Source organism: Gallus gallus, chromosome 7 (assembly GCF_016699485.2).
Source record: "Gallus gallus isolate bGalGal1 chromosome 7, bGalGal1.mat.broiler.GRCg7b, whole genome shotgun sequence".
Lineage (NCBI taxonomy): Eukaryota > Metazoa > Chordata > Aves > Galliformes > Phasianidae > Gallus > Gallus gallus.
The window spans coordinates 6369490-6395840 of NC_052538.1; the positions used below are offsets into that span (position 1 = coordinate 6369490).

General features: G+C 43.9%; 1 protein-coding gene across 25 annotated transcripts in view; it reads right to left on the bottom strand.

Moving 5' to 3' along the window:
* The window catches only part of HDAC4 (histone deacetylase 4), a 222308-nt gene that overhangs the window by 124665 nt on the left and 71292 nt on the right, over positions 1–26351 (bottom strand). For 19 of the 25 annotated variants that reach the window (NM_204313.2, XM_040703235.2, XM_040703237.2 and 16 more), the window contains one exon: positions 20309–20380. The exons of 1 other annotated variant lie outside the window; for it this stretch is intronic. In NM_204313.2, the coding sequence (NP_989644.1) occupies positions 20309–20380 (72 nt within the window). Of the gene's footprint in view, positions 1–11288; positions 14532–16235; positions 16377–20308; positions 20381–20685; positions 26132–26351 lie in introns of those variants that run through there. 5 more of the 25 variants (XM_046943385.1, XM_046943386.1, XM_046943387.1 and 2 more) reach the window with 3 other exon arrangements.

Genomic DNA, 26351 nt, shown 5'->3' on the forward strand with positions numbered 1-26351 from the left:
AACTAGTTTTTAAAATGTGTGTTGAACTCAAGCAGCCGCAGAGAAAAAGATGACAATGGCAAGAAGGCAGTGGAGAATATGCCACTATGATGGATTTGAGGTGGATTAAATCCATGGAAACTGCAAAGCAATCAGGTCATAATGTGCAAGCAAGAGGGCTCTTGGGCAGCGGCAAAGGGCCTTTCAGCTGGAAGCAGCAAGCTTAGCTGAGGTCAAACCAATTATCAAGATGGAGACGCATAGTAACCACTGAGAGGAGTGGTAGATCTGACCCCTTCGCTTCACAACGCTGTCTTACCAGATGGAAATCCTTTGCAAAACATAACAAACTGACCTAAAAGTTTCTGGGAGGCATTTAGTTTTAAATATAGTGCAAAGCCAGGTAAGGTAATCCACTGACATTCTATGCGATGGACTGCTTGTGTAAATTCAGAGCTGCAAGACGAATCCCAGACCAAGCATCTCCTGCCATGCCAGAAGCCGTTGCTTGAAGGCCACACAAAGCTCTTACACCCTGCAGCATGCCAAGGCTGCAGAAGCCCCTCTGCTTTGCTCTGCTCTGCTATACCAGCTCCTAAAGAAGATGGAACGGAGCTTCAGAAACAACCTTTAGCAGAGAGGGAAGAAAAGAGTTATGCAGAAAGTTTATTAACTATTCTCTGATCATTCTCTGTACCAGCGCAGTGGGAAAAAACAAGCATGAAATTCCATAATTTAACCAAACTTAAGCTCTCGCTGCACAGGAGTACTCTAGTCTCTTCCTAGAAGCTGTTCCTTCCCCCAGCACACAGAACTGCCCTGAACTCTGAGCCTTAAGATTGCAGATTAGTTCTCAGCATTTCCAGAATGCCACTGGTACAAGTTTGGGTATGAAGAAACCTGTAGAAAGAGGGAGATTTCTGTGTTTGTCTATGTGTCAGACCACCCATCTTAACTACAAAGACAACAAGTAGAACCTAATGTACATTAAATTTAATGTAAATGTTTCCATGCTGAAATAAAGCAGTCTTAAATCACTGCAGTCTAATCCTACCATGATTTTGCATGCCTTAATTTGCATGTTTCCACTTCACAGCTGATATGCCTCAAGCTTGCTTCACTCAAGGTAGCAGGCTTTCACTGCGGAACCCTGCTTCAGCAGGTATCATGCGAGAGCATCGTCTCACCGTGCTGATCTAAAGCCTTGCAAAAAGCCAGGGAGATTTGTTAAAGCCTTCACCGCTCATGCATAAGGCACTTGGGAATCCAGAAGTGATGCCTGAAAACGAGGGAGGGCTGGAGCAGCAGGAGCTGTAGTTCTCCAGTCTCCAATGGGGGTTGAGGTGCTGCCACCCGCGTCGTGTTTCAGCAGAAGCACATCCATCCCTAGTGGGCACTGTGAAACGGGGTTATTGAGGTGACCAGAGCAATGGATGCCACTGTGCAAGAGGAGACAAAAACTAAACAAAACTGAATCGGCTTGGTAAGAACCAGGCTGGCAGGTACTTTAGTGGGTACAGAAAGCAGCTTGGAGTAATCTGATCTAATGGATGATGTCCCTGTCACTGCAGGCATCTGTCTGACTAGACAGTCTTCAAGGGTCTCCTCCAACCCAAACCACACTGTGATTCCCTAATTTGTAAGGATGTATACATGAAGTAACAGTAAAGAAGCACTATTTGCTGACAGTACATTATTTAGCAAGGAAGTTGGGCCCTATTTCCAGGGAGAAAGCATATAAATAGGAAAAAGCAGAGCTGTTTCCCACAAGACACTTGGGCCTTCCAACTGATATAGAAGGTCTGCTATAACAACTTTGCTTACAGATAAAAACAGAATGAGATAAATCTGACTGCAGTTGCAGGCAGGAAGTAATATCTGATCAGCAGTGTGTAGTTACAGGTAGCAAAACTCATCCTTGGCCTTACCCAAACTTTGACTTCCTTGTACAATCAACATTTTGTCAGAAATGTTGTCTTTGAAATTTTAGGTGACATTACATTTGTCTGTACTGCATATTTCTGGAGAGCAAGCCTGCTGTATTTGGTAGGTCACTTTGCTTTACCATCTGCCTTGATTTATGCCTAGGAAACATGTTGTTTCTGAAATCCCTGGTGTTGTACACAATTGCATCAAGACAAAATCACTGCAGGCATAACAAGAAGCCATTCGATTTTGTGTCACCTCAATGTAAGCACTCATGGCTAATGGAAAAGTGGTACTACCAAAAGGCTGCAAAAGAGCTCCGCAAAGGTATTTAGTGGTATTTGTCCTTCTGCCCACTCAGCCCCACACCGACTGAGAGTGATTACTGTTTTCCCTGGAAAAGCCAGTGTGGGACAGCCTGAAGGACACGTGTGCTGGGCACTGCTGATGGCACCAGTCAATGAAGAGAGTCACAAGGAGATGCCTGCTCACCACCACCTGTCATGCAACAACTGGAGCTCATCCACTCCTGCATCCACCCCTGCAAAGTCTCACAAATGGGAACACAGGCAGATTAACAGCAAATTAAGATGAAATCACACATTCAACATTTTCTTCCAAGAAAATAATTGCAAGGTTTCACAGGAAACCTTTCACAGGAAAGGCAGCAGTATTTTTCATTAATCATGTTCTAAACCTCAATAAAGAAAGCTTTTAAAAGCCTAGCACCATGGTGTGCTGAACGTATTGGTCCTGGGCTACAGATAAAGACGGGTATCAATGCCTCTCAACTCAAAGTGACCATGCTTCTGCAGCCTGACATATGGAGCAATGCAGAACACAGTTAATTAATCAGAGCATGCACACCAGAGCAAGAAGCCTGTGCAGTTGTGTGGTGCTACACAACAGGAAACAAAACCTATGGCAGGACAGATCCTACACTGCCAGGTTCTTCCTCTCAGTGTGACCTCAGATGCATGAAGAAGCTTTCCCAGCCATACTAGCAATGACAAAAATACAGCAACACAACTAGGGGGTCCTGCAGGTGGAAAAAAAATACTCAGTGAGGTCTTGGAATTTATGCCTGATTTCTCCTTGCTTTGACCATAATCTCACACGTGACACCAGTAGCAAATCCATCTGGCACATATAAGACTAAATATCTGCTGCTTGTGAAAATGACTGTCTTAAAATTAGCATACATGTGAAGATCTGGCTTACAAATAGCTTAAAGAACAAAAATTTCAGTGTAATTTAAAACCCTCTGCGCCTTTACCCAGGAAGCCTAAATCGGTTTAAATCTAAAGGAAAAAGGGAAGGCTCCAAAATCCAGGCACACTGTTAGCACAGCCCCCAGCTGCCTGAATTTGCTTTGAGAGTGACTTAGTTTATCTCACAGGAGGCAAACAGCTTCCTGACCACAACGTTTCAGGACACCCGTCACCTGATGAAGACCAACAGCACGACGTTCATGATGTTACAGCTCTCCTCTGCTCAACAGGATTGACTGTGGCAGGTAATGAGGCAGATAGCGCTGAATCCATTAAGGAGGCAGCAGATTTAAGAAGGGTTTAATCTTCATTATCATCTATGTTGGAGTTAGAAGTGTTCTCAATACTTGCAGACAGCTACAGTCACCAACCGATGCGCAACACGCTCTTTTAGATGTAAAGCGGTGTTTAGGTATAAAACAGCAGTTAATACTATAATTCAAAGGTGCAAAATAATACCAGCATTATATAATGGGTACTTAGAAGCAGAAATTTTCGTCATACACAGGAACCTGCTTTCTGGAATAAAGAGCAAAGAGTGCGTTTCAAGCTGCACACCAGCTTAATATCAAACATCCTCTAGGAATGCTTGAAGAAAATGAATAAAGTAGCTTTAAAGAGCTAGAAACTTAATATTGATGACTTCTACATTGCATGTAATTCTTATTGTCTGTCCCCTCGTGCACTTCGCTCCAAAGTAAGTCTCTTTTCTTGTGCAGAAAAACTGTACTATATTCCCTGTGCTCTATCCTGCCAATAGTAATTCTGACCACACCAATAATTTCGTTAGCTCTTTTACACGTAGCTAGATCCCTAAATTGCAGCCCAAGTCCTTAGAAGAATGCAAGGAAAAGCACACGTTGGTAAGCATGTGAGAAAGAGCACAAGAGAGCTATTGCTTGGCAGAAGCGCATGAGTATTTACGAGCTTCAGGAATTTGGTCTGATTCAATGATGTATAGAGACAAGTTGCCAAGTAACTGCATTTTCTGCTTCTCTCTTGGCGCGGCACTGCAGCAAGCCTTTTCAAACCTAGCAAACAGCATCAAAACTTCAAAGCTCCCCTCTCTGCGCAAGAAAACATGAAATGTTTCCTTTTTACAAGAACCTGATTTCACAACAGAGTTTATCCAACAAACGATTCTCACTGAATATGCCTAAACCATCTCTTTTGACTTTGAAAATGCCCAACTGGCATCTGTACGTAAATGTTTTCAGGGGGAGGAGGGATGGTAAATCAGCACAGGTAGCGTCTAAATCAAATCCAAGCTCTCTTCTCTTTTGTTGAAGGGGGAGAAGTGGTTACAGCATTACATTTAGATGAGGGCAGTATGTCAGTGTAGTCTGCCTGAGCTTACCTGAAATGGTTTACAAGGCTGTTATCAGCATTCTGAGGGCCACACTGGAGAACAACACTGAGTGCAACACTTACATGCAACAGAACTATAAACAAGAAGAATTTCAGCACTTAAGACGGCTGCAAAGAACTCAAGTGGTTTAAATGAAGAGGGTTGCCTTGGATTTAACATTTGAAAGGTGTTTTGGAAAGATTTCAGAAAGGTAAGCTGAATTCCAGGATGCTTGTGCAGTAGCTGTGCCATTTCACACTTCGGTAGAGGATACACACAAAAGCAGCCACACCTATCGAGGCAAAAAGAAACCCTCTTCAACTGAGCAGCTGGTGAAAGTGCATTGAAGGCACTTTCCAGTCTAAGATGTCTCTGCATGGAGAGCTGCAAGGCTCTGACTTCACATGGAGAGCAAGCAACACGGATTGTAGAACCATACAACATCCTAAGCTGGAAGGAACCCACAAGGACAATCAAGTCCAATTCCTGGCTCCACACAGCACCACCCCAAACCCTACATCTGAGAGCAGGGTCTAAACATCCCCTGAACTCCAGCAGATTGTGGCCACAACCTATTCCATGCCCACCGCCCTCTGGGGCAGAGCTATTTCCTCACCCCCACCTGACCCTCAACACAGCTCCGTGCCGTTCCCTCAGGTCTTGCTGCTGTCACCAAAGAGCAGAGCTCAGCACTTGCAGACTACTGCAGGCCACCATGAGGAGCCACCATGCAGGCCACCATGATTCCTCCCCTCAGCCTCCTCTGCTCTGTGCTGAACAAACCAAGGGACCTCAGCCACTCCTCACACACGTTGCCGTCCAGACCCTTCACCAACTTTGCAGCCCTCCTTTGGATGATCTCCAATAGCTCGATGTCCTTCTCATACTATGGCACCCAACCTGCCCCCAGTGCTCGAGGTGAGGCTGGACCAGGCAGAGCACAGCGGCACAACCCCTGCCCTCTCCCTGCTGGCAGTGCTGGGCCTGCTGCACCCCGGGGTATGGTCGGCCCTTTCACAGCCCTTCTCCCCATGGGGCACAGAGGACAGCTGGTGATGGTGGCGGAAGCTCCAAACTCAGCCTGTGAGCCACCACCACGGCCACTGCAAAACCAGACCAAGCCCCACATTCAGGTCGCCTTTGCTGCTCCCTTATCTCCTCAGGACTCGCACAAGTCCTAGGGCTCTGGAAGGCTGCAGAGATGAGGGTGACAGATCCCTGTAAGCCCATGATCACTCCCCACGAACGCTTCATGGCTTCGCTGCCATCTGTGGGAGCAGCACTTGCAGGGAAGCAAGTCAGGCAGTTGCTTTTGTAAGGTTTTGTGCCCCTTTCAAAGCAGTGAAATCAGCCCTAAGCGCTGCTGCTGCTATAAAAAAAAGTGCAAAGACAGCACAAGAAAAGGATACGGCACAAGGAGTAACAGTGAAAAACGCTAACAGGAATCCATCAGGCACCCAAGCCAGGCATATTTTCTGTATCACAGAAGGTGCAAATCAATGCCGTGAACGTTCTCTAACCAACATTCCCTGCGATGCTCCGGGAAGGCAGAAGAGCATCCCCAGACCTGCAGTACGTGGTCTGACACCAGAAGCCTTTACTAAGAGCAAACTCCCAAACCCTCTGCCACCATTGCTCAAAACACAAACCAACCTCCTTCCTAAGAGCATCTGTATACTGTGTCATCACTTTGATGGCTGTGAGCATGTATGTTCAAAAGGGAAATCTGCGGGTTGCTTTTTTCCTTTTAAGATCCATGGGTAATGCTTGCATTCTGTTAGCGCATACAGCCTCAATTTTTGTACTGAATGGTGAGATCCCCACCAGCTAGCTTCAGGAACAAATAGCTTAAAGCGCAGGGGATCAATCTCTGTGTCCCCAGAACATGATGAATAAGGAATTTTTGTGGCAGTTCCCCTAACTCCCTGTTACATTGAGCAAGATGAAATTACACCTCTCCACCTCTTCCTCTGCCTCAGAACAAGAAAAAGCCAGTTACAGATGTTGTACATATTTGGCTTCATATAAAGCTAGATGGAGTTTGTTGGCTGCCAATGTCTTTCCAGCTATTTTATTTCCATCTCTTATCAGTATCTAGATACTGCCATATCATGTCTCAAGGCAATAAAGCAATAGTATAAACTGAAGTTAAACTTTTCCCTATGCTTTCATCCCAGCTCTCTGCAATTTCAAGTATTACTTTATTACTCCTTTTTTTTCTTCTTTTCAACTATTAATTTTTCATTTTAACTACCTCTTCCCCTCCCTTTAAAAAACAAACTCACCATTAAAAATAAGAAGCTCAGCACTGATAATCCTTATGTTTGTTATACATTGCAAGCTCACTTGCCCAGCCATGAAGCTCTACAAATGATATGAATTCCAAAACTGGGAACAGTGACTCTTTTCCCAAAGAGCACAGAATTTCAGAGCAGTGTATGCACAGGAACACGTCCGAGTGGGGCACCATTCTCCCATGCTGCTCTAGATGAAGACATGGCACAATATACTGCAGAACATTAGACCCTGTCCTGCTGGAGAGCACGTACTGTGACAGAAAATGCTCCTGCTGAGAGAAACACAAGCACTGCAATTACTCCTCAGCTTTCCCTTCTCATTCTGCTTGCTTCAAAAATGAAGTGCTACTCAAGCACTCAGGAGAAACCCTTATCAAGTGGGTCATCTAAGTACATAACAGGAGAAACAAGTACTGTAAAGTTATTCAGGTGCCTGATTTTCCCTTATTCCCTCTTATTGCATTGTCTAGCTCATAACACAGTTGATTGGTAGGCAAAAAAAAACCAACCTCCACGAATAGAGAAATGCAGTATGGGTTTGTTTGCCACTCAAACACTCACCTCTTAAAACACATTGGGTTTTAACATTGTCAGTTATAGAATCACAGAATACCCTGAGTTGGAATTAGTCAAAAGGAAGGAAGGGATAATTTGGGAACTGATCTTTTTTTGGCAACAAACTTTACCCCCCCACAGAGCACCATTAACAATGCTGCTGACTTCATAAGAATCCTAAACCACATTTCAAAAAAATAAAAAAAAGGGGAAAAAAAAGGAGAAGTGAAAGCTTCTCATTCAACCCCGAGCATGCAGTCACTGTTACTGACACCACAGTGAGAAACCCTTGTGCAATTCCAAATTTCTGAGGCACCACAGGTACACCACTACGTGAAGCTTCCCACCAGCGCTGCCATCAAGCCACAGGGACAGCAGTCCCCAGAACTTCAGGCACAAGTTACCAGGACCAGAGCTCTGCTGCTTTCCACAGGAAAACCAGTTCTGGGGCTCCCCCGCACCATAGGTTAGGCCAAGGTACAAAATCATCTTGACAGCACATACCCACTTGATACAAGATGCATGGGGTTCTCCAGCTTCCCCTGGGCCGTGTTTGGACCAAGATGCTTCTGTCACAGCCCTGACTCAACCCTCTTCCTCTCCAGCCTTTATCCTATTTTCTTCACACCACTACCTTATAAACATGTAGGGACTGAAGGGCTGCAACTCCATAGCCTGAAAAACAAAACTAAGGATAGAGGACAAAGACCTGGATGTTGTATGGCACTGCTTTAGGACACGACAGTCCGTCACACAGCAACCCACACATAATATGCATGAAATCTTATGGGTTTTGTACTTATATATACATAAATAGGTAGATAGATGTGTGTGCATGTGCTTTTTTCCTTCCCTTTTTAACCCCACTTGCAGCTTGCCAGCACAACATACTTTCCACCATGGAAAACTGGGCTTTTTAGCCCATATATACTACCTGAAGTAGAAAGACACAGGAGGAGCCATTCCCTCTGGAGCACCCTAACTGGCTCTAAAACCCAAAACATATCTTGTGAGGCTAAATACCCTAACACAGACACTTCAAACAGCATGCAAACCCAAACTGTGCTACATATTTAGATTGCAGGGGATGGTGCTTAGTGTTTCTGTTGAGCTCCCTGCCTCTGCTCCCACCTGGGAATGCCCCATGGCTACTAGCAGAAGCATGGCAAATCCTGTTCAGCTTGTGTAATGTCATCTTTCACTCTGAAATACAGTAATGAAGTCTGTTCAGAAATAATTTAAGAAAATTCATGCAAGTGACAGACGTACTCCTGAAGCAGTTTTTTTCTTCCTGTATATTTAGAGGTAGGTACTGCTTCCAGCTCAGGCTGCATCTCAGTCTGGGTAGGCAAACATGCAACTGCTGAGCACAGAATCACAGAATCTTAAGGTTTGTAAGGGACTTCTGCTGCTTGTTTAAACTGTGCTCTTTTCTGAATAGCTGGAGGAATCAAACAAATACACTCCTGGACCCCAGGACCGAGGTGTGCTACATTTGAGTGTGTCACACTAGAGTGCTTCAGCACATTAGGTGAAAGGAATTACTGTCAGTTTTATCAGCATAACTTTACTGCTCGGTTAAGTAAAATCCTTCGCCATCTAGCCCGTGCTGAGACAGATGGGGCAGGCCTAATACCATCTTAAGAAAGTTGCAATTTAAATAAAAAGCATATCGGTTTCTTGGCTTACTGTCAGAAATACACAAATTAGATCTGCTTGCTTTTTCCTGCCGGGGGATCACAAATATCTTCATAAACCTATTTCTGAGACCTCAGATCATTACCTTTCCCTGACAACAACAACAAAGAAAGAAATACCACTTATCATTACAGAACAATTCCAGAAATGGAAGAATAAACCCCCCAGACTCACCAGATCTGCCATCTTGTGAGTCCTAAAACGTCCCGAGATGCCTGAGTGTCTAAAGAGCAGGCAGCTAACAGCACCAATAAGGTGTCCACTTTGATACCAGACCTTGTGAGACAAAGTTGCATCGTGTGATGACTACACACTGTCTCCTCCTAAATGGAGATCTCTGCTCACAAGCCTAGAGCACTGCAGTGCTTCCGTGTTCCCTGTTCCTGCAAGTCCTACAATATGGGCACGGCATGTGAAAGGGCCTGCTTTGCCCTCATCCTCTTATTACCCAGGAAAAGACGTCTTGCAAATTACACAGCGGTCATAATTAGCCAAGTGCTAAGAATGCTGTATCTACATTTCAGAGAGTTCACGTTACAATTCAGCCATTCTTCTCTGTATTACAGTAGGAACACAACAGAAGCAACACACATTAAAATGAATTTACAACACTTTTTTTTTTTTTTTTTTTAAACAGACTAAATAGATTTTAAAAATTATGACAGTGGTGCAGAGAATGGAATAAAATCCAGTGCGTTAACCTTCAGGTGCATTTAGCAATGACAGAAGGAAATAAGAACATTTATGACCACGAGGATTAAGGAATGTTATCTTTGTGACTGCACACCAAAATAAAAAGCAGCTCTGTGTTATAAATATTTATTGCCAGTAAGGAGATCAGAGACATGAATATGCAGATAGGACTCATGACACTGAGCTGTCATGTGCTGTCTTGAACAGCATCAACTGATGAGCACACATGACGGACATCCACTCCCAATACTGCACACCTAGGACTAAGTTTTTGGGTACTGAACAGGCATTGCTTGCAAGAAGAGGTGAGACCCCTGGGCTCCACAGGCACACACATCCATGCTTACAGCAGGAACATCTCAGGGCTGTGGTGCCTCCGTGTCCACCTGGATATAATGGCAGACCAACTCTACTGGGTCAACACCAAGCAAGCGAGCAAGAGGGGAACCACTTGTGAGCAACTAGGACTTTGACATTCCTGCTCTGCAACGTTTGGGGAGTGGTTTTTTGATGTGGGAAATGATTTCAAAAAAAAAAAAAAATATATATATATATATATATATAAATATACATACATGAGCAACGAGGAAGATGCAGGATTCAGAGCTGCCCATTGCACCATGCCTAAGGGAAGATGCCCGCACCCCAGGGCTGGCCACAGCCTTGCTGACACCACACAGGTAAGATAACACTTCTCTGGCCCTGAGGCTTATCTCAGCACAAGTTACGCTGCCTTCCCCATGCAGTAAGCTATAAATAGGATGGCTGATGGGAAACACAACAGAAGTAAATGCCAATTCCTGCCGGTTGACTCAGGGCACAAGAATAAAATTCAGACTGCACCAACTGCATTCACTTACAATTAACCGGCCACGAAATGCAAAGCTTTAGCCTCTTATTAAGCTAGTTGCCAAAAGAAGGTATGAGCACAGTATTTTGTCCAGGTCTCCAAAATCCTTTAAACGGCAGCAAGGCTACTGTTGTTTCAATTAAGGACGGCAACTATCAAGAGAAGCCCGACCAAACGTTCCAAGTTCAAAGAAAGTACAAGAACAAAGAATTCAGACAGACTGTATTAAAAGAAGAAAAACACACTGAAACGCAGGAAACCACTGCCACTTCTCTAAAGTGTTCTTTTGCCTCCACCATTTCAACTTTTCCCCATTTAAAACTCCCCTGGTGCTGATTTAACATTGAGAATACTCTAAACATCTTCCAGACATTGCTATGGCTTTCATCCTCAGACAAGGCTTTTTCAGTTCTTGTCACCGTCCTATTTTCCTTCATTTCCAACAGTTCAGAAGACCAGATTATTTCCTGCAAATTCTTTTCACCTCCATCCAACCCAGTCACTCTCACAATACGTTATTTGCACAATAGGAACTAATTGTGCATGCACATAAAAATACAGCCATAGAATGAATTAGTCAACATATTAACATTTATCAGAATCTATGTTGTATTAAAGCAAAAGGTTGCAAAAGCAAATAAATAAGTAAACAAACAAGGAAAAAGTCTTACATTTACTGCACGCAAGCCTTGATGCTAACAGGAGGCTTAACATGGAGTAATTGATTTTTTCAGAGAACCAACAAGTCAAGCTTCACCTTCCTAAAGAGGACACAGATCAACAGCTGGTAAGACAGACTTGAGGTCAGGTGCCCAGACGATCACCTGAATATGATAAGGACCAAATTAGTGTTAATTCCCTACTACCTTCTGCAGGTATCAAGCAGGTGACAGCTACAGCAAATCCCCAGGAAGGCAGGCAGAGACTGTTATTTTGGGGAAGGAAAGCCAACTGACTTGCCAAAGGTCACCGAGCAAGCTGGCACCAAATGCAGAGCCTCCTCATTCCAGAATAATGAACCGCTGGAATGAGTGCTGGATATTTTTAAGCCCTGTGAGGAGCTATCGCATTCCCTCATAAGAACGCCTGGATGCCTCCCCAATGCACAGACCACAAAGCGCTGCTCAGACAAGCCCAGCACCTATGCAGGGGTTACAGACCAGGCCTCGAGGTGCTGGAGATGCTGCGCAAGAAGCCTTGCTATCTATGTCTACCTCCAAGGTGGGAATACAAGCCTTACCAATCCACCTCAGGCCCTGTGCGATGCCCTTCCAAAAACCCCTCTGCACCTGGTACTCCACTCCCTGAGCCCAGCTCCGACCCCCAGGCAGACAGACAGGTCACAATTCTGTCCAGACCAGAAGGTTTTGGCTGATACGCAAGCCATCCAGTTTCTCTCAGAAACCTACATTTCTTTATCTTCATGACAAAACAACTGCCCCTCCATTATCTTCTAGCTCTGCCCAGTCTACCCACTGCACATCACCCATCTCAGGATGACTACTGCCATGAAGCCAGAACTCTGCTCAAGCAGTCGCACTGAAGCACCAATGCTGAACAGGGTGCCAGCCTATCTGTCCTAACACAGTTCAGAGAGTCAATTTAAACCAATCCCCCAGTACCACAGCTGAAGGCAAGCTTTCAGCAAGGCCTGTGACAAGGCCTAGCTTCCCATGAAGAGTGCTGATGAGGAGCAGCCATGCTCTGGCTGCTCCTCTCAAGGAAGGCAGGCCAAGCAATTGTCTTCCTCTTCTAAAACATTATACAGGAGTTTGTGTGTTATACCTTTTTGGGACAGTGATCTCTGAGCCGTGTTAAATATGCTGTGTCATATCTTCATAACCATTTTCAGACAAATATTCTGGGGCTGAGCAGCAAGAACTACCTTGATTGTTGGCTTGCACAGACCAAATGGTACAAAGACTACAGTAGAAAATAACATGGTCTAATACTATTTTAATAAAACAAATCCCTGAGCATTCAAAGGACAGATATAAGCTGCTATTACATACAGCTGAAAAGTCCTTAAGATCTGAAGGTAGTTTTGGAACAGTAAAAAATAGTGCACAAATACAGTTCCTCCCATTACTTTTACTGTTATTATTAATTCAAATACCCTATTTTAACAGCTTAATCAAGCTTTAGAAGAAATTGAAAAAATATTGTGTTCATTACTTTCATCTGAGAAACAATTTGCACACAAGATCCACTCTATTATTGCAAATAAAAACCTTCCATTTGTCACATACCCCAACAATTCAGGATCTTAAAGACCTTCATAATATCATTACAGCGTGACTGCCTTTATGAACAGGACTACAAATATGGGTTAAGGAGGGCAAAGTCTGACCTGAATTTCACTGACTGTACCCTTGAGTGCCACCTGGATACAACAGCATACGAAGAACTCTTGTGAACAGCGTTAATGGTCAGTCCCTGAATTTTGTTAGAAATTTTTAAATGAATTCACCTCACACAATCCGCTAGCAAGACTACAACAGGATAAAAAATATAGAGAAAGGTATCATTAAAAATGTGCAGTACATTTATTCTGTATGATATTGCAATTACAGCTCCAAGTCAGTGATTCCGAAGCCTTTTATTAGATCATAAAAACTTAAGACCAGCTTATAATGAAATCTCTAATCAAATATGAATGAATCATCCAATATGACACAATTTCTTGAATGAAAAACAGATGGAGAAGTAGTAACAATTGACTGGTTTAACTCACAAGATATTAGTTAAGCCAAAGGAGCAGATATTTAATCATAAGCACTTGTTTTAAGTTAAAGGAGACACCAGCTTAAGGCAGACCTCAATTCGAGCCATTTAATTGGCAAATGACAGCTCAGCATTAACTGTAAAACTTAAATGGGATCACTGCAGTGTGAATGAACTCATTACTCCGTATGTGATGCAGAGAAAATTCTGATTTCACATTTGCTTGGTTACGAAACCATGGTCTGATTGCAAGATGGCAAGGAGGTAAGAGGACATTCCCACAGGTACTCTTTGAGAAGTTGGAGAGGAAGTGATTTTGCAGAACAAGGTCATGGAAGGAGATCAATACTGGTGAGCTGGAGTGTTTGCATTGCAATCTAGCTCTCAAAAGACCCAATCTGTTGAAGGCAACGTCCTTTCTTTCATGGCTTGAACACTTAAGACATCCAAACAAAGTTAGGCCATTACAAATTGGCAGTAGTCTCGCATTAACTTGGCCCAACAGTGCTGCTGGGGTTTTTCATTTTGAAGTAACTAGGTTACAATTTTTATTTGTTTACTTGGTGAACTCTATCTTCATCCAAATTATTTTGGGGTTTGGAGTGGATGTTTTGAGACAGGGATAGGAAAAAGCAGCGGAGAGTAAAGGTGTATTTAATCAATTAACAGCAACTCTCCAGATCAGCACGTGGATGATTTTAAGCATCATTGCAAAAGCCATTCACCTGATATTCCCTCCAGCGCCCAAGAACAAAGCAGAGCCAAATACAGTCCTGAAAATCAATATATGCTGGGGAAGAGCTTCTAGGATTTTGATAAATGCATGTCAAAAGAGGCGTTTCTAAAACCCCTGGAATGCACATGGCTGCTGGGCACAGACCTACGACATCTATTTCCCCCATAGCAATAAACTATACCTAGTTAATTTTGGCATAAAGCACTCTAGGGAGCTCTGCAGTACAGAGCACACCAATAAAAAAAGAACTTGGATCAAAGTAAACACGCTGCAAATGAAGCAGCTAATGGGCACAGTCACCTAGCAGGCATTAGGAGAAGCTGGTGGAAGAAGAGGACAAGATAAGTCAGGCCGCTCCAGAATCCTTAACAGCCTTGGAAGGGAAACACACAGGTTTGTCTTCTATCCAGATGTAACAAGATGCCTGTTACGAGCCATGGGGCAACAGTGTCACCTGGAAAATGTGATGGAAGAAGTAGAGAACAAAAGGCTTCATCGTGATTTTCAAGCCTCTCTAGGGCTACAGATCCAGACAAAACACACACACACACTGCACTGCACTGCACACATGGAAAACACGATGCGGCAAAGGCAGTGATAGATCACATCTGAAAAATGCAGAATTTTCCCCCAAGAAGTGCCTGATTCCATGATCAACTTTCCATGAAATATTTATCACTCTTCATTCATTGCACAGTACTGTTATTTTTAGAAGAGCCAGAGGGAATGGGAACAGATTACTGATTAACAATTCAAGTGAGCCTTTAAATGTCTCCTTGTATCTTGCCATCCCCTCCTTCGCCAAGAAGTCAAAAAGTTTAATATAAATTCTGTCATGCATTCAAAGGCTCTTCCCTCCCTCACCTGCTTTTATACGACAGCAAAGGCACAAAGCAGCCTTCCCCGTGGTGGGGGAAGTGAGAGAAGAAGCATTGTGAAAATAACACTTGGTGAACATTCAGGGCCAAGCAAATCCAGGGAAATCTATAGTCAATTACTATAAACTTAAGCTTAACAAGGTGAGGGAAGAATAAAGAAAAGCAGCATGTTGAGTCTTGTGATAAAGCAGACTTGCCTGCCAGTTACCGCTCATCAAAGAAAACAGTGCAGTGTTCACACACTTAAGATTTAAGTGTTGCTTTCAGCTTTTAGAACAGGAACAAGCCATTAATTCATCTCACCTCCTCTGTTTAATAGCCGTTTCCTTGTGCTTTAGAAAGGAAGTGATAAACATTTTTTTTCCAAGAAAAAACACAACAAAATAGAGGTTAAGAGCTCTGAGCTCCTTCCCACCACCCAAGTTCAGGATATCCATGGACCACGTTCTGGGCAAGCACTCAAGTGGTCTCCACTCCAGCAAACCCAAAGGAGCAGGAAAAGTGGTTCCATCTCTTGGAACTTCACTTACACCACACTTGCACTCACACCAGGGAGCTCACTGGAAAATCTGGGATTTGGCTGAAGTATAACAGTGCTTTCCTTGCTGAACAGTGGGTTACAAAGGTGAACTTCACTACTGCCCCCAGTTGGAAAACAATAACTGCCATCACAGAGGCTGCATTTTGTACTGCTAGCTTAGGGCAGGAAAAAACCTTGTATTTACTGCAACAGGAACTAACCCGGTTTTACAGAGCAACTACTAAGGCTGTAATCTACATCAACCTGCAGTTTCTTCACCGTCATACGCCAGAGCATCTCAACAGTGAAAAAAACTCATCCACTAGGTCTGACAAAAGCAGCTGCAGCTAATAAATAAGCAAACAATAGGCTAACACAAAGCTAACAAGCAAGCAGTGATTGAATCTTAGCGAACTGTTTTGACATTTAAATGCTTTCACCAGAACTCGCTTTGCCCCCCTTGCCAGACTCCATAGAGAACAGACGGGGATATTTTTAACATGAAAGCACTGGCCTTTCAGAACGTGAGCTCCCCTCCTGCAGCATGAAAAACTGCACACCACCCCCATTCCGACATGTCCCGGTGTGAACAAGGAGGAACAAGCTCCTGTCTGCAGAGGCACGAGCCTGTCGGGAGCCCCAAATCCTGACTGACCAGCAGCAACCCGGACCTGCTTCAAAGCTGCACCACGACACGCCAGCTCAGTATCGCTCTGAAGGAGCTTTTGAAGCAGACGTGCTATAGAAAGCAAGCAAATACCTGAAAATGCGGTGTAGTGAGAGGGCATTCTCTTCCTTTGAAGGGATAAATTAACAAAAGCACAGTATTCAGCTCTATTAGGCCAAATGAACTACCACTCCTTCCTCGTCAAGGCTGGGATTAATCTTGGATTTCAAAAGCCTGTAAAATCGTGTAACAATATTAGTCCAGAGGCTCTCGCAGACCATTTATTCTCAGATACATCAGCACTTTTTCAAATGAATGTGGAAGTGAGACTGGATAATGAGACCCAGGGAGAAGCAAAGGCGACCATGCCCCAGCTGCCCAGCACGGGATACGCACTCATGGCAGCACAAGGCCCAGCGGAGCCCTGGGCCCACACAGGACAAGCAAAGGCCTGTGGGCAGGGCTGTGTGAATGAGATGGGCAGCCTGCTCAACACCACCACTGGGACATCCCCTGTTCATGACTATTGCTACCGCTTCTATCACAGCTTGATCCAGAATACCACAAACGCAGCCTTATGAAGGAAAAAGAACGCTCATTCTAAGTAGTGAAGATATGCTGTCTGCTTATCAAATCTAGAGGATGCAGTCAACAGTACACAAGCAATGTTTTTAAGAGGATTATCTACAACATATCCAGGTATTTGTACATTTCAGGTCTTTAAGATTGGGTCCCCAGCTTTGCAGTAGGGAAAGACATCTCATTCTAAAAGCATGGGAGAAAAAGTAAGGGGACAAGAGAATCCTATCCCTCCCTCCTTCATGTTAATCAGTTCCCTTAGCCACAGGCTGTGTACAGTCACTGCTAAAAAAAATAAAAGAAAAATACCCTAAAACCACACAGAGTGCTTAAAACTGACATTCCATCACACTTCTGCAAGTGATCCACTGCCACTGGTCACAAACAGACTACGGCCACCTGTGTGCTCACATATCTGAATGTTTTCTCTCCTGCTGACCGTGGTGTCTGTACCTGTGCAGTCCCTGCTCTGCATCTCTATGAATTCTGCAAGCAGACTTAAGGAAAGTAAACACAGCACCATCACCTAACAACTGATACCCTTTCCTACCCCAAGCCAAACATGCAGTAATATTCTGATGCTGTATAAAGAGAAAGCAGCTGGAATAGGTTTTATCAAGCAGATGATAATATTCCTGAGCGAGATACAGGTTGTAGGGGTTTGTCTTGTTTTCCTTTTACAAACAACTACAATTCAGAAGCACCAATTACAGATGATACATTTTTGAAAAGGGAAAATGCATCCTTTCTTAAATTCACCCTTACTTTTTCTGAAAAGGAGAGAAAGCATCTCCATAAAAACCCACCCTGTTGCTGACTGAACTCCATTCTACTCAACCCCATTCACTCCTGAAGCGGTTTCATAGAAATGCCCTAAACATTTCAGTTCTATGCTTGAGATGCTGCCACAAGACAGGACAGAGCGTGCTTAGCATCTGAGTATTTTACATCCCTTGGCTACCTTTTTTACATCAGAGAAGAACAATGAACATGGATCAGACTTCTCCTTCGCTTGGTTTGTGGCATAGAGAAAACGTTTTGGTTTCCTATAAACTCACCACAACGATTTTATCTCAACTATAAATGCAGTGCTGGGGATACAGGTTGCTCACCCATCCTCTGCCACACAGCAGTGGGTTTATTCATCATGCGGGCTACAAATCAGTTGCTTTAACACGAAGGGATGAAGTTTGGAGTGGAATATCCCAGGACATGACTGAACATTTTCTTTTTCCTTAAGCTGTTTCTCAATCCCATTACTTCAGCCATGCCCGAGACTTGGAGTAACTCCCCACAAAACCAAATGCAACTTCCTTCTACAAAGCAATACTTGGTATTTCTTTCAGTTTCTTCTCTCAGAAGGATTTGCAGCAAACTTCCTGTAAGTAGCAATGACAAAAAACATACAGGACAATCGTTTGTCCACATGAGTTATTCCATCAGCTCATTTCAAAAACCCATCAGGATACACAGGTATAGGCAGGCACCACATATGAAAGCCAACCAATAAGCCAATCACAAGGTCAGTCGTATTTGCTTGCCATTACAAACTCACCAAAATATCTTTCTGCTTTTTGACAGACTCTGCTTCCATGTTTTAATTAACATTCTGCCATTAAAAATATAAGATGCACATTTCTGGCTCACATACATGCTGCAAGGCTGAGAAGATTTCTTCAGCAAAAACCAAGTTGAGGATCCCAAGTGAAAAGTACCAGGGTGATTGCCGCTCAGAGTTGATGTTGCTTCTTGTGTAAGGTCACTTTTTCATTTCCCTCCCCTCAGAAGTCTCTCCTGCCCTTCACCCACCACACAGCCAGCCTGACTTAAACTTTCAAGCACGAGACAGGAGTTCTTGTGGCTCAAATGCTGCTGGAAGTCATATAACAGAGTCATTGCTGCCTGTCTCACATGCCCACTTCACATGAGCACAGCTCTCCATTGATGTCTAGCTGCTTATTTTTCAGTAGGCAGAGAGCTGAACTATTGAAAATACTCAAAATGCAGTGCAAAAGGTAAGAATCATATGAATCCTCAAGAGTTCACAGCCCTTAAAACAACCTCCTATCATCTGGGGAACACAGAGCACGACGAACTCTAGCATCAGGTTACCCAAGCTGTTTAACCAGCAGCACCCTTTGTCCTGAAATACCTCTAAAGAAAATGTGAAACATTACAAGCAACGATGAAATCAATTCTAAAATAGACTAGGAGGCTAAAAGTCATCACACACTTATAATACTGGCCATGGATCTATTTACTGACAGAAGTGAGGAATGTGACTCCTCATGTGCACTTAAGCAGTCTCATAAAATTCCACCTAGCACACAGATACAAAATGGGTAGGAAAATCTTTAAGTTGACTTGTGTTATCAAGGAAGACTTAAAATGAGAATCTCTCTCAGAGTTAGGAAAATTCAACCTCCTTTACTTGACAGAGAAGCTTTGGAGCACATGCAGCGAAAAGAGATTTCTCAGAATGCAAAGCCAAACCTTCATAACTGGTAACGATGGTCTCTTCCCCCAGCGCAACAGCTCAACCTCTTTAAAGGTTTCCTTTCCCAGAAATGCATTTAAGTCCACAAAAATCTAGGTTAGATCGCAGCCCATTTCCCTACTCCTAATCTACTGAAGTTGTTTTGAATATACTTCATTTACATTTTCCCAACTCGCATTACCAGAAGCTCTTACATCTTCAGCAAGATCTCTTCCTTAATATAAAAGGACCTAAAGGGATTTTGGAAGGCAATCAAGAAGAGAAAGCTGGGGTTTGGGAAAACTTGAGCTCCTACCTGGAAAGTAGATGATGCTTCATATATCAAATCATCCCTAGTATAAACATTTCTATCAGTATGCACCTGGAAACAAAACACTTTTGGAAAAGAGAAGGCAGAAGTACAAAAGAAAGCAAGAGATTGCTTTTCATAGCATTTCATGCATTTTGGATGCAAACAATTGCTTTTATTTTTTCAAGCGCTCCAACTGTAAGCCATAAGATTTCTCTCCTCTGCCCTGCAAGAAGCAGCCAACCTCCAAGACCAACACTGGCTGCTTTGCTTGCTTCATAGCGGAAGGACAAGACACAGGAGACTGTGCAGCAGGATCATTAGGAGAAGGAAAAAAGCAAATAACCAGGAGCTCAGCATGATATGCTTTGATCAGCCTCAGTTTTTGCTCATTTCAACATGAGCAGATTTCTCCTTAGTAGGAGCAGAAACTCAGGAAACCTACTTTGGTTTGCAGTGCTCCTTTTAAGCTGTGAAAACTCTTATAAGGTGCTGCTTTGCTCTGCTGCTCCCTTCTTTCTAAGGAAAATCGAGCAGCTCTGCCAGGCCAGCCTCTCCTTAGCTCCCTGGTGAGGGCTGGGGCTGAGTTATTTAAGCCTCCCAACACTGCTGTGCTCTGTTCTCCCTCCACTCCCAAGCCCCACTTGCCCAGCCTGGGAAAGTAGATGTGTGCAAGTTCTGACACACTTTGTTCCAGCGTACTGCATTTGCATTCTGCTCATCCACTTGTAAGACAGATCTGCATAACATTTTACTGCATTCCCAGAATAAGAGCAACATTTAATAAAAGTTTCTTCTTACCAGAACTGGGCATGTGGTTCACTCGAGGTGGATTCAACAGCTCTACTGGCTGGTCTCTGCCAGAAAGTCCATCTGGAAAGAGAAAAAAACATCACAACAACTCTTCGGTTAGCTGAGCTATTTTAGACATTCCAAGCAGAAAAAAAATAAAAAAAATTCACTAACCAATCAGCAGTGCCAAACAGAAACACACAAGTAGCACAAATCAATAGAAACAAGAATATTAACAGGACAGCAGCTGCCTAACAACTGCTTGCGCTACAGCAGAAAATAAAAGACGCTGCAGCCCAAACCGTGCTCAGGTTTTCCTGGTCTGTAAATCCAACTGGTTCTGCTCCCAGCTCAAAAAAAGAGGCACGGCAGCTGATAAGCCTTACCATACAATAGCTAAACAGCTGCTCCTTCCTTCTTCAGGAGAACCGAGCAGAGTTAAGACAGAAGCACATCCCTGGTGAAGCGAAGTTGAAGAATGGTTACAGTCTGCCAGGGAGATGCTAAGGAAAACTGGCAAATCACTGCAGGAGATTAAAATGCGCAGACATACATAACAAGTCCCATTTTGCATAAGTTTGGATTTCAGAAAGGCATTAGAAACATACTTTGTAAATGATATGCAGAAATCCATCTTGCTGAAGCAGTTCTCTATTTAAAATATTTCAAAGATTATATCTTGCATTCAAGTAGAGCTAAAACAGAAGAACATGATCCCTACTGCTGTAGACTGCCAGACCAGATTTTCTAGTCATCCACTCCCCTCCCATCTGCCCCCCCCCATAGGAGCTGAAGCAAAAAAAATGCTAAATTCAAGTAAGTGATGCTTCACTACGGTATGTTTCCAGTACTTCGGTTATGAATACTTGACTACAGAAAACTCCATCTCAGATCAGTTTGTTCCACTGTAAATACCCACACCTTTGGCAGTTGTGTCTCACTTGATCTCCTCTAACGTGTTACTGTGCTCAGCACAGATACCATCAAGCCAAACCCCGTCTGGAGACATCAAAGAAGCCACCCCATCCCTCAGTCAAAGCGAAGTTCAGTACTACAAAATGTTACGCTGACGGTGGAATGTTAAAAAGAAAACACACAAATAAATCACGCTTTGTTTTCTTCTCCCTCTTTGCACCATTTTGGGCTCCTGGACAGAAAGCGCGGTTGGGTCTTCTCCATCACTTGCACGGCGTTGCCTCCACTGCCAACACCCAAGCATCGGTGCAGCCCCAGGCAATAAGTAAATGAACCAAACTACAGCCACGCTGAGCTTTCCTTTCCAAGCAAGTAATTACTGTCCTGCAGATAAAACAGGTTGTTCCCACCACACATTATTTGCTTTTGGATTGTTACCATGAGACCAACAGCACAGCTGGGGCAGACAGCCTCATGTCCACAAGCAGTGGGACGTGCACTGAGCAGATCCAAGTGACACAAGCCTTTATTTCAGCCTGCAGACTTGCTCCCACACTGCTGTGTGTGCTGAGTGTCACCACAGCATCAGAGATCACTAACACGTGTGTTGGCGAGTGGGGATTTAAGAGCTGCGTCTGCTTTTAATTCTAAGAACCGAAGTACCTACATTTTCAAGTAACTGAAAAAACCAAACCAACAGTCTCTTCAATCCCTGCGGCAAAATGAATGATAATCACAGACAAACATTGACGAATATTTTTTAAAGCACTGCAGTCTGAATACTCAAAACCAAACCAGGCAAGACGGAGCTTCTGTACTTCTCTACACTGACCGACAAAGAAAGGCTCCACTTCAAAGAAGGAAAGGAGGTGGCTTATCAGGAAATATTTGCACCAGGCACCTCCTCTCCTATGCTACTGGTAAGGATAAAAGAGGTTCAAAGCATGGTTTGAACATGCACACTTATTGAGGGGTGAGCTAGCTGACAGCCAGAGCATGCACCTGGCCATCTTGACACAAGAAATAATGCACTATCAGCTCAGCTTCCTACAGCCATCTGGAGATCCTACAAGAAGCAAAAGATACATTTCAAGAGAATGGGTTTGTTCAGAAAGTCAGAACAGTGCTGCATTTAATGAAGCATCCGATCTGCTGTTACTGCTGTGCTGTTTTCTTCTTACCACCATTACTGAAGCCTCTCTCCTAAATCAGCTGCTACGTAACTGACTTCTGTGTAACAAGAAATGCATGATGTTTAATGCCAATACTTATGAGGAAGCAGTAAGAAAAAGATTGGTCTGGGTCTGCAAATGCCGAAATGAATGCCATCGGTTTCTGTCACAAAAAAAAGGCTTTTCCCCCACCCCCTTCCTTTCCAAAGAATTCAGCTCCAGCCCTCTAGAAGCTTCACCGTGCATTTCTAGAGACAGCTTTGGCAATTACAGAACTAAAAAAAAACAGACAGAAGATGCTAAAAATATCTGTGCCACACACAGATCTCCAGTTTTGTCCTTGCTATTGCCTGGAGGGGATCACAGGGCGCTTCTGCAATGCTGAAAACCTGGGCAGGGACGGGAAGCAGCTTGTCTCACTGCTGCAGAAGGACAGCAAAGAACACGGACAGAGGGCAAGCTGTGCAATCACTGCTCGGCCCTTCTACCAGCCACAAACCAGCAGCTACATGGCCGGGTTTCAGTAGCACAAAGCAGATTACCTACAAAATACTTTCAGTCCCTCTTCTAGACGAGTGTTTCCTAAGATACTAAAAAGAGATGCTAGGAAAACGTAATCTTGAATGGGCTGTAAATGACTCCACCTAACAGCTTCCTCAGAGGCACCACCCCCAGGAAGAGGGAGCTGTCCCAGCGGTGTGGGAGCCCTGCACCCTGCGCACAAAGGCCAGGCTGGCTGCATGCAGGAGATGCCAGAAGCCATGCTGCAGATCGTCCAGCCCAAAGCCAGGCAATAAGGAGATGCGCTGCAGCATCCAGCGGGTCTGCAAGGAGGCACACATCTCACTGATGGCACAGGTTAGACGACATTCAGCACAGCTTCGTTTTCAAAGGGGTAATTCTATTCACTAATTAATGAGATGAAGCTATTATTCATTGACAGGGACTTGAGCATTTCATTTCTATCACGGTACGTCCTGAAGAGTTCCAAAGAGTTATTTAAAATATATCCAGGTCACTTTCTGAAGTAGCTGGGCTTGCAGGATTTAACCTCATTGAAAAGAGCAAAACAAAGATGGCTACAGCACACACAGAATAACCTGCACAGATTAAAGCCTCCAGAAAACATGAAGAAGCAAAATGAACTAGAACAACATCTAAGGTGAAACCAGATTAGAAAAGGGCAGGGAAGTGCAGCTTTATTCCTTCTCCCCACTAAAAAAAAAGGCAGATGATGAACGAAACAGAAGGCTGAAGCACTCAGCTCGCTTCCATCAGAAAACTGTATGCAGCCTTCCTATAATTATCTCCGATGAGTTAAAAAATGCAGGGCAGAACTGGAAAAGGTTATTTAAATAGCTTTTCATGTATTCAGATCTTTAGGCCTGATGCAAATCAGCCTGGTCTACTTGAACTCCCCAAGCAAAGTGACGAACAACCAACAGTTGTCTTTAAAGACCTCCCAGAGAACAGGGAAAGTCCTAAAGAGACGCAAAGGCAGGTTGTGAGGGAAGGTGGGAAACAATTACAGTAAATAGGAATTATTCCTGTCTTCCAGAAAGAACAGACAGCTTTACGTGGCAGCACAGAGATTAGAGTTGCCAATGGATCGAGGTGAAGCTGAAGGCTGACACCCAGTGCTGTCAGTGTGTCAGCCCAGGAAAGTGGTGGATTCTTAAAAGTTGTTACTTTTATTTTGGGGGATTTTACCCAGGTTTTATAAAAGACTTTGAATGGTTTCAATGGGCACGTTATTATGAAAGTCAGGTCTGCATGAATCACCCTAAAGCGAGCACTCATCTGCTTAAAAAGCCCATTCAGTCATCATCTGCTTTTAGATGGATTATACCCAGCATGGTGTGGTAGTTCACTATTTAATGATAATGCATTAAAGTTGCATTTAAATCTCAGACGTGACATCACACCACAGAGGTCACACTTGGGAGCACGGCAAGAAGAATTCAATGACAAGCTGGCAAACAGGCGCAAGGCTCGATCAGAAATGGGAAGATCCCTCCCACCTAAATAACAATAATGGTCAAACGCACAATTACAGGATGAGCAAAACCCGGCCAAGTAACAACACAACCAAAAAGAAGCACTTTGCAAACTGAGAATCCACCGCTTGGCAGCGATGCAGAAGACACAAGTTCATTCCAGGATGCATTAGCAGGCACATATGCAAGACACGGGAGGTAATTACTCAGAGACGTGACAGCCTGCTCGGCAAAAGCGCTGCCCTTGGTTTTAGAAGATGAATTGCAGGCAATCAAGGAGAAACCTCTGAGAAAACACTTGAGAAAAGTTGGCATCTAAGAGAATATCCCAACCACATCCTTTCAAGAGCATGCATCCACATTTAAAATTAAGCTTCTGCGACGGTCTCTACAGAGAAAAGCAATGTTTCTGGATCAATGAGTCCTGAGTTTATATTTGTCATCAAGCAAATAACTACCTTGCTCTCTTCACTGCTTTCTAGCAAAGCAGTTGTGAGCTTGTCTTATAAAGGAGAGGAAGAGACCCACTCCCCTTCTCCCCAGCACCACAAGGATCCTACTTTAAGGTACAACCAACAGACACTTAAACACAGCAATACACAGAAATGCTCGAATACAGACGACCAGCCTCATATCCATCCTTAGTGAACATGGAGACCAACTTTGTATGTGACAGAGGACAAGGGGGACCATTTTAAACTAAAAACTGCAGGTTTATGTTAGATGTTGGAAGAAACTCTTCAGAGGGCAATGAGGCGCTGGCACTGCTGCCCAGAGCTGTGGGTGCCCCATCTCTGGAGGTGCTCAAGGCCAGGCTGGATGGGGCCCTGAACAGCCCGGTCTATGAGGTTGAGACTGGGTGAGCTCTAAGGTCTCTTCCAAGCCAACCGTTCTATGATTCTTTGATAAGAGCTCAGCATGCATGACCAGCACCACATCCAAAGACTGTAAGAAGAGCAGCAGGGTGGTGGCAGATCCCTGCCGCCCTGCAACTGGAGAGGGCTTACAGCCAGCCCCAGGCTGTGCTCCTTGCTGCACTTCTCCCCTTTGCATGCATTTGGTCCCAGCACTGAGCAGGCTGAACACAGAGCTGCATTTGGGAGGACACAAGCTGAACTCAGCGCCTTCCAGTTCACCTAATGTGGTCCAGCCACTAACGCAGACTCTTGTCTGGGAGACTGGATTTAATTCAGCCCTAAAGCAAGCTTAAAAACAAAAATTAAATCAAAATTCCACTTTCACAGCCTGCATACAGCCTCCTCAGCACCAACTGTCACACTCCGCAGAGCTGACCCTTTGCACAGCCCTTGCTCTCCCAGCCACAACGCTGTACACAATGTGCAAGCAATATTCATCTGCATTACCTCTCGGGGGTGGGGTTCTGGTCAGAGGCATCACTGTAGTGCTAAGAACAGGTATGTGCTAACCTCACAGCCTTGGGATACCAGGTGACAAAAACAGAATAGCTTTGGAATGAAAGTCTGCCCCCGACCATTAAGCACAGCCAGCTAAAACATCCTGACTTGCATATTAACAGCTGTGGTGTATAACAACAAGTTAAAATATTAGTAATGAGAATAGTAATTATCGTGGATGTATTATTTATTTGTCTACTCATTCGGAATTTACAGAGAAAAAAAAATCTTCAACATTTACAAGAAAGCAATTAAGGCAGCAAATGGATTATTTCTCTTTAAACCTATGAGAAAATGCTCAGCGCATATTTCCTCTCTAATTTGTCTGCACTCAAGAATCTATTTTTGGACGTCTCCCTAGACTGTATTGTAGCACCACATGTACTGTAATGGCATTTTAATTAGCCCAGAGAGCTGGAAGATGCACTGTGCATCCGAAAGAGAAGCAGCCTAACAAAATGAGAGCATCTTTCTCTTCCTTTCTTCGAGATTTACTGCAGCTATCAAGTAGAAATACCAATTATGGTTTCAATTGGAATTGACTGCAACTACT